Source organism: Terrapene carolina, unplaced genomic scaffold, assembly GCF_002925995.2.
Source record: "Terrapene carolina triunguis isolate 2854851 unplaced genomic scaffold, T_m_triunguis-2.0 Scaffold238, whole genome shotgun sequence".
In the NCBI taxonomy this organism is placed as follows: domain Eukaryota; kingdom Metazoa; phylum Chordata; order Testudines; family Emydidae; genus Terrapene; species Terrapene triunguis.
Window position 1 is genome coordinate 10,060,075 of NW_020664589.1, and position 8,901 is coordinate 10,068,975.

The following is an 8,901-nucleotide window of genomic DNA, read 5'->3' on the forward strand; positions in this document are numbered from 1 at the left end:
GAACCATCAACTCATCTAGACATTTGCCTAGTTTTACAACAGGCTACATAAAAAGCACTAGCGAAGTGAGTACAAACTAAAATTTCATACAATGACTTGTTTATACTGCTCTATATACTATACACTGAAATAGAAGTACAATATTATATTCCAATTGATTTATTTTATAATTATATGGTAAAAATGAGAAAGTCAGCAATTTTTTAGTAATAGCGTGCTGTGACACTTTTGTATTTTTATGTCTGATTTTGTAAGCAAGTAGTTTTTAAGTGATGTGAAACTTGGGGTACATAAGACAAATCAAACTTCTGAAAGGGGTACAGTAGTCTGGAAAGGTTGAGAGCCACTGCTGTAGATCACTGCAGACAGGTTGCAAGCCAAGTCAAACATTTGAATCAACTTCCTGTTAGACATTTACAGCCAAATCCCAGGCCTCGTTTAAACAACAGCACTGGGCACACAAGCCTCTTGCTGCTGTATATGTGTCGCTAAGGCACAGGACTGGAAGTCAAACAATCTGAGCTGTATTTCTGGCACTGTCACAACCTCCTGTGGGCTCTGGACAACTCATCCAACTCTCTGATCCTCAATTTACCCACTTGTAAAATAGGAATATTATTCCCCCGTACATCACAGAGGTGTTGTGAGGAGATCCTTAAATAGGGATAAGAAAATAAGGCACTTATTTATCCCATTAGTATAGCATCTGAGCACCTCATAAGCTTTAATGTATTTATCCTCACAACCCCTCTGTGAGGTGGGGAAATACTAGTATCTCCACTTTACAGATAGACCTAGGGCCCAGAGAGAATAAGTGACTCGCTCAAGAGCGAAAAGGAAGTCTTTTGCAAAGCAGGAAACTGAAACTAGGCCTTCCATATCCCTGGCTTGCGCCCTAACCAATGAGTGTTTTCTCTCTAAACACTTATACCATACTTTTCATCTGTAAAAGATACTATTGTATCTTTTAAAAGAGCTTTGAAAAGATGGGCAATATCATTATCTCCATTTTACTGATGGGAAAATCGAGGCACAGAGCAGTTTCATGGCTCATAGGTAAGGCGCTATATGCCTGATCCTGATACATGCAATGACTTTTTATTATGAACAGTATTGTATTTCATATTTTGATACAGTTCGTATGAAAGACTGGCAAAACAGAGTTGTATACTATCATATTATAACAATTAATAGGTTAAGTGATAACCTAATGTTGAAGCTTGAAGTAAAACTGTTCATTATCAATGTTACAGGAGATCTAACATACTTCAGAAGACAGGTACTTAAGTGCCAAGGATGATTTTGTTTGTTTACTTGTTTCCATCATGTATGGAATTATTCAGTGAATGACTCATTACAGCCAGGCTTCTTTCTTTTCCCAGGTTCCTCAGGAATAAGTTGAGAAAGATATAGCATGGGTGAAAGAAAAATAGCAGTCCTGATGAGTTGAGAAGATTCTGTTGTTGACATTGGTTCACACTGTAATACTAGCATGTGTTTTTGTATGCAACCGTTTGCATATGTGCCTAGAGTGAAGCATTTTATAAATCCAAATAAATAAATGATGAGCAACCCTTCCTTCTAAAGAGGTTTCTATTGCTTCTAATGTTACACTGGTAGTCTCAATGGCTAATCAGATAGTACATAGAAGTTACTAGTGGTGGTGTTTTATTTGCATGCTAACAAATACTTTAGGGTCTGATCATGGCTTTACGCTAAAACAACCAAGCAGCGGCAGAAGGAAGAATCAGACACCCCACATACACCTACATGGCCTCTTCATGTCTCTGCTGCAGGTGCCGGGACTGGGGAGGGAGGAAGCAGAGGCTGTGAACGTGGTACACCTCTCTCCCCACCTGTGCAGGTGGGTAGAGAATGACAGGATAATCCCGCAAAGGAAGGCAGTAATCTGCTACTGGTCAGGGCCTGTAGCAGAATACTACCCATAGGGAGCAAGTTGCTACGTGCTCCTTACCCAGGGTTAGGAACAAATTCTTAATCCAGCAATTAATTAATAACCATTCAAACTTTAGCTCACTTTCTCAGCTCGAGCCACTTCAAGCTTTATTAAGGTTTCATCCATCTCTTTAATCCACTGCCTTCTATACAAAGACTCCTGGGAGATGGCATCCCATAACTCCCCAAAACTCTGTAAGAAGAAATGTAAAGTCAGTCCCATTGAAAAACTAAAAATAAAAAATACGACTGCAGCAGGCGGTAGAAATAAACATTATATATACACGTGGCAAGCAAAGAAAAAAGGAGAGACAAGGGCTTGAGCTAGAGAATTAGATTAAATCAAATAAACTCCCTTACTGTGATTGAAAAGGCTTCCAGATCAGTGTCACTTTCAATCTTTTTGAACAGAAGTTCAATAGCTCTATCAGATTCTGATAGTTTTGTCAAAAGCAACTTTCCAGACTCCAAAATGAATGGTTCCATTTCCTAAAACAGGCAGGTATAGGAGTCAGATATTGGGTACTAGGCCTTGACACTTATGTAACACTCCAGACTACCTAGCGTCTCACCCTCCCAATGCAGGCTAACTCCTGCTGTAACACAGCCACTGCTTCATTATGACGGCCTCGTCTGCGCTCTGAGAGGCGTTCAATGATATTGCTGTTTGTCTTCTCAGGAACTGCCGAGGAAGAAAATAAAGATGATGCAGACTGGATGTGTTGCTGCAGAATGTCTAATGTAGCCACCAACGCATTATCAACACTAAGATCTCTGGGCTTTGTGCAACAGGAAAGATCCTTACACAATACAAAAGGGCACAGATTATAATAGCACTCTGCAATTATACAGCACTTTTTATCCTATGATGCCAAAACACTTTGAAGACATTTATTAAGTCTCACATTCCCTCTGTAAGGTAGGCGAATATTATCTCCATTTTCACAGATGGGGAAAATTATGCCAAAGAGAAGTTAAGTGACTTGCCAAATAGTAAAGACACAGAACAGAACCCAGGAAATATTGACGCCCATTTCCCTGCTCCAGCCTCTAGAAAACTTTGTCTTTAATTTTCACACATGAACAAGTTTTTGAGTGAAAAACTCAGAGGAAACCTTGAACCAATATTAATGCAGTATCACATAATTATCTGGAGAATATTTGCAGTGGAGAAAGGGCAGGGGCCCTTGGTATACAATGGAAAGATATGGATTTTAATAGGTGACACACTAGATGAGATATGGGAGCTCTACGATAAATATTTGTCCATTACATTTTTACAGAACAGTGCTAAAATGCTTTTCATATCACAGAAAGTCTGCAAGGGTAAAGGTTAATACATATTATATTGTAAAGAATGGTTCTCTGAAAGCCACATACTGATTTTTAATGTTTGTTATTAATATTTGTTTCTGTAATAGACAAAAGCACACAAGCTATTAAATTCACACCTCAGATAAACAGGTGAAACTCCACTGATATCAAAGGACTTGGGCCTGCTTATACTAGGGCTGAATTTGACTCTATGTCTATACATTCTGAGTAATCAAACAAGTACAAAAATACAATAAATATTTCTCTGATTATTCCCTCCCCTCCATGTGGGAAATTCCTAAAGTATCATAAAAAATAACATAAGATTAAGTTAGTAAAATTTACTAATGAAATCACTGAGGCCTCTGACTTCCCGGGCTGCAATCACATCTTCACTTTCTTGAGCTTTTCGAAATGTAATTTCCCTGAAATAGAAACAGAGATGAAAGCCTTGATCTATGCCACACAAGGAAAAGTAGGGATCTCCAAAAGGCATTGCTTCACATTTTGTAAATTAGATTCATTTCCAAAAAATCTAAATGACCATAAGCATCATCATAACTTTAGTGAATTTGGAGGGGCTAGTGTTTCACAGAATGAATGTTATTTTCCCAGTTGAAGTGGGCCAAATTAATTAATTATCATAGCTCATTTGGTGAAAACAACCCAAAATACGATGGCATAACATCAACAAATCCCAGATTTAAATACATACTAACTATAGAGGCAATCTGCAAAAAGTAAGGCAAGCTTTAGGCAAAAGTACTTGAAACTAGAACATTTTTCTGCCCTCTGACTCTTCCATTCAGGGGGGCACAATGTATTTCTCTATGTGGTTGTTCAATAAAAAGAAAACACTAGTTGGATAGACTGTTTGCATCACTTCTAAAACTATCATCTTCTCATGTTCTGCTATGAGAGCGATGACCAATTCTCAATTAGGACAGATCTGACTTTCCTCACAGATAACAGGTATTTGCCAGCAGGAACATCTCCCACGTGTTTTACAAATGCATTGGAGACAGAAACCTTTCATGTGGGGTTTAAAATGTGTCAGTTCTGTTAATGCAGGTATCACTTTTGTACAACTTGGATTTTAATTTTACTTCCATTTCTGGTCATGGCTATGGTTACACACCGAACAGCATATTTGTTCTCTTTCAGTGATTTTCCAGATGCGATATTCTTACTTTACAAGTTCAAAGATTATTTTGCTCATTGCAAAGTCCACCTAGGACCTGTAAATCCAACTATGATCTCTCTCCCTCTTACATCTTGACTGTTAATAGAGATTCTGCAATTAGAACTTAGCAGACACTTTGTTCAGGATGCATGAAGCAGAACAGAATATTTTAATTCTTCCAAAGCTGATTTACACCAATGGTCTAACAGAAGTAGAATTTTGTTCGTAGTTAATAGGTGCATCAGACTTAAAGACATACAAAACATTAATCTATTTAGCAAGGAACCCTTTTTACATAGTCACTTTTCTAAAAATAAATGCAATTTAAAGTAAGACCAATTAAAATTGTGCATAGTTCTAGACCGTTTTAAACAAAAAAGTAGTACAATACCTTTTAAAAATGAAAACCATAATATGCAGCCCTCTACAAACATTGAGTAATTAATCCTCACAAATCCATGTGCAGTAGGCCAGTATTACCCCTCTTTACAGCTAGGAAAACTGAGTTACATGGAGGTTGAGTAATTTGCCCAATGCTACAGAGGGAGTTATTGCCAGAACCACGATTAAAATTCAGGTTCCTAGCTTCCAGTCCCATGCTCAAACCTCACTGCCCCTTTTTGACCTGAGTAGCTAGGGCCAAAATTTGGGGGTCTAGTGGGTTGTTTTGGTTAGGAGGAGAAATTGATGTTGGAGTCAGGTCTTTCTTTGATGCAATCCTGTTTATTTACAAAGAATGTATAAAGTCCTGTTTCCCTCAACACAGCAGGTGACAGTTTCTTTGTTCACAGTTCAAAGCCCCTTTCCAGCTAGCACTTAGACCAAAAGTTCTCTCTCTAGGCCTTTCTCAGGGCCACATTCCCAGTGCTTGCTCTGGCTGCATCCTTGGCTTTCTGCTATTTCTCTCCCAGCTTCTCTGCTGTTTCTTTTTCTCCTCCTCTCACAAAGACAGACACACACACTTCCACCAAACAATACCTAGTGACAGCCCTCCACCCACATGTGCCTTTGCTTTGGGTGGTGACATGTGCCTTTGTTCTGGGTGGACGCTGCTATTGTTTCAGCTGGTTCCATAAAGGAGCTTAACTGTTTCTTACATGTATCAATAATGAAAGTTGGCTGTGACACCCGCTAGTTTCAAAGAGGTTTAACCCAACCTATAACCATATATAATTATAAATGTATACTTCCAATCTATACCTGTACAACACTGGATTTTCAGTGAAGTCATCATTGGGCATTCCCTCAACCCATTTCTGCTGGCGATGAGATAACAGTCCTTTCCCAGCACACATTTCCAAGTCCCTAACCACAGGAATCCTTCCACTGTTCATAGGAAACTTATGTTGCTCTGCCTTGTTTCTCACTTCTTCCAGAGAGCATACTAAGTTCACCTTCGTAAAAACATAATCAAGGTGTTAAAATTCTCAGTATTCCACTGAAGGCAGAGAAGATCAAAGAAGCTGCACTGAGTAAAAGTGGCTGAATAGGAGATAAAGTAATAAACAATTCTTTGCACTTACATAACATCTTTCATCCAAAGTTCTTTACAAAATGAGCAAGAACATCCCTCTTTTAACAGATGGAGAAACCGAGGCACAGAAAGGTTATGTGACTTGCTTAAGGTCACACAGCAAGTCAGTGGCAGAGTCAGGAACAGAAATTAGGTAACCCTGACTTCAAGTCCCATGCTCCAACCACTAAGCCATGCTGATTTTCCTTTTAAAAATTAGACCATCTGTATACACTAGCCAAATCCTTCTGAGTTTGGCAAACTAAGCCTCTGAATTTATCCATCATTGCCATGTCATTAACATAGCAAATTTTGGCTTTGGCAAATACATTCTGAGGTTCAAAAGACACAGAGCAGGACCTTAAAAGGTTTGTTGGGGTGGGCACCCTGATGACATTAAAATTATTTTCTGCTAAAACAAACCAAAAATCCAAAAGGTCCAAATTCATGTCTGGTCTAACTCTACTGAATTCACAACAGCAAGAACAAAACAGTAAATTTGGCTTAGCCTCTGATGTTTCTGTACCTCATCGTCGAAGATCTGCCGGTAGACTTTCCCACTGGGGACAACACGTACTGCTCCCACCAGCACCATGTTGCAAAGTGCTCAGTTCTTGGCTTGTTTGCAGAACAATTTCCTTGCACCAACTTGGGGGAGGGGGCACAGAGAGAAGGAGGCATGAGAATTAAATCTTTAAAAGAACACCATCAACTTTAGAATTAGACATCGATCTGAAAAATTTGCACCTTTATATCATTATAAATATACACCACAATTACTATAACTTAAAGATGGAAAAATACTGGTGGTTTCTTTACTTTGTGCATTTGACAGGACTGCCCTGGGTGGGGTGGGGACTTGCCTATCACCTAGCTATTCTGCAACACCCCACAAGGGCTATTCCAGCAGACAAGCAAATTGGTAAATAAGCCCAATGGACTGTGATGGGATGTTAGATGGGGTGGGATCTGAGTTACTACAGAGAATTCTTTCCTGGGCCTCTGGCTGGTGAGTCTTGCCCACATGCTCAGGGTTTAGCTGATCGCCATATTTGGGGTTGGGAAGGAATTTTCCTCCAGGGCAGATTGGCAGAGGCCCTGGGGGTTTTTCGCCTTCCTCTGCAGCGTGGGGCACGGGTCACTTGCTGGAAGATTCTCTGCACCTTGAAGTCTTTAAACCATGATTTGAGGACTTCAATGGCTCAGACGTAGGTTTGATACAGGAGTGGGTGGGTGAGATTCTGTGGCCTGGGTTGTGCAAGAGGTCAGACTAGATGATCATAATGGTCCCTTCTGACCTTAAAGTCTATGGGGCAACTTTCATGGTTCTCTAATCTGTACCAGGCATCAAGGCAATTCCAGGCAGCCCCCAGGATAGGAAAAGCACCTTGTCCTCATTGCCTCTCCCAGTCCATAAACTTAAACTCAGCATTGGCACAGGGGTGGATTTGGGTTTCTGGGTGTAGGCAGTTTTGTCCTTGAAAGACCCTAATAAACAGGGGAACAGAAAACTTTATATGTTTTTAATTATTTTTTAAAAACTCAAGACAAACTGTTAAAAGCACACTAAGAACCAGATATATTTTGAAGTCAATAAAAAAAATTCGAGTTGCCATTATCCCATTGAAGAGAAATATTGTTCCTTACTGAAGGCTTTTTTAAAAAATAATTACATAGGCCCTGATCCTGTAAGTGACTTCATAAGAGTGGATCCCTGTGCCTACATAGTCTCACTGAAATCATTGGGATCCACACAGGCACAAGGATCTGCCAGGCAGAGTCATCTGCAAGATCAGGGCTTTAAGAGAAATGTTATGAAAAGCTTCTACCTACAGAAACTCAAAAAACAACAACAACAAGGAGTCCGGTGGCACCTGAAAGACTAACAGATTTATTTGGGCATCAGCCTTCATGGGTAAAAAACCCACTTCTTCAGATGCATCAAAAAACAATGACGCTGACCATCCCGAAAACTATTAATGAAGACCACAGCTGTGAATTTCCAGCGTTTCTTCCATAACCTAGATTCTAGACAGCAGAGTCTCGCTGATTGGCGCGGATGGCCCAGCAGCTATTGCGGGTTACAACATTGTCACGTTTCGGAAATAAGCGATCAAAACACATGGCACTTGGGGAGTTGGTTGCGTCGGGTGAGCCTTCCTTTTAGTTCTGTTTGGAGACTTCGGAGGACTGCATGTGTCACACAGGACAGGGTGTGACCATCATGGAGACCGAGTGATATAAACTCCCATGAGAAGCAGCGAGGTTCTGATGCTCTGAGATGGCGACGGGGAGGGAAGTCTCCCAACCTCCAGGCAGGACCAGAGCGGGGCGCACTCTACCATCCCCCCAGCAGAGACAGGGGGTCACTCTCCCCAGCACCCCCTCCCACAGCAGGACGGGGGCGGTTCATCTCTCAAGCACCCTACTACCTGAATAGCCGCCCAGCTCCCAGCGCAGCTTCCCGGCTAGGCCAAGAGTCTCCTCGTCTCCATGGTAACCCCGGGCACAGGAGACAGAGCGAGCGCGAGAGCTCCTCTTCTCGCGAGAACCTTTAAACTCCGCCACGAGTTCTCGAGCGTTTACCTGTTGCCATAGAAACGCAGGGAGGCGGGCTGAGGCTTGTGTCGTCCCTCTGGGGCCTGCTGCGCCGAGGCGCTGCCTCCCCCCACAGCTGATGCCATTTGCTGGCTGCTCACTCAGTGGCTCTGGGAAAGGTGGTGCTGGTCGCAGTGCTAGTGCACCAGTGTTACTTCCGGCACCTAGTGGGGCCCTGTGCTCAGCTTCATTGTTGCCCCCCCCGGGGAGCATTCTCTTTTATCTCCCCCCCCCCGGGTTTTCATTCTTTTTTTCTCTATTCTCCTCTTGGGACTCAGGGTTGGGGTGCAGGGTCTGGGTGGGAGCTATGGTGTGGGAGGGGGTTCAGGGCTGGGGG

At 41.6% G+C, this 8,901-nt stretch overlaps 1 protein-coding gene across 1 annotated transcript in view; it reads right to left on the bottom strand.

The window, feature by feature from the left end:
• The window catches only part of CCDC180 (coiled-coil domain containing 180), a 42,042-nt gene extending 33,593 nt beyond the window's left edge, over window positions 1-8,449 (bottom strand). The window contains exons 1-7 of the mRNA XM_026657343.1: window positions 8,399-8,449; window positions 6,493-6,614; window positions 5,654-5,847; window positions 3,616-3,695; window positions 2,529-2,638; window positions 2,317-2,445; window positions 2,039-2,149 (exon numbers count right to left, since the gene is read on the bottom strand). Coding sequence (XP_026513128.1) covers window positions 2,039-2,149; window positions 2,317-2,445; window positions 2,529-2,638; window positions 3,616-3,695; window positions 5,654-5,847; window positions 6,493-6,561 — 693 coding nt within the window. The 5' untranslated portion in view covers window positions 6,562-6,614; window positions 8,399-8,449. The remainder of the gene's footprint in view (window positions 1-2,038; window positions 2,150-2,316; window positions 2,446-2,528; window positions 2,639-3,615; window positions 3,696-5,653; window positions 5,848-6,492; window positions 6,615-8,398) is intronic.
• Between the last annotated feature and the right edge of the window lie 452 nt (window positions 8,450-8,901).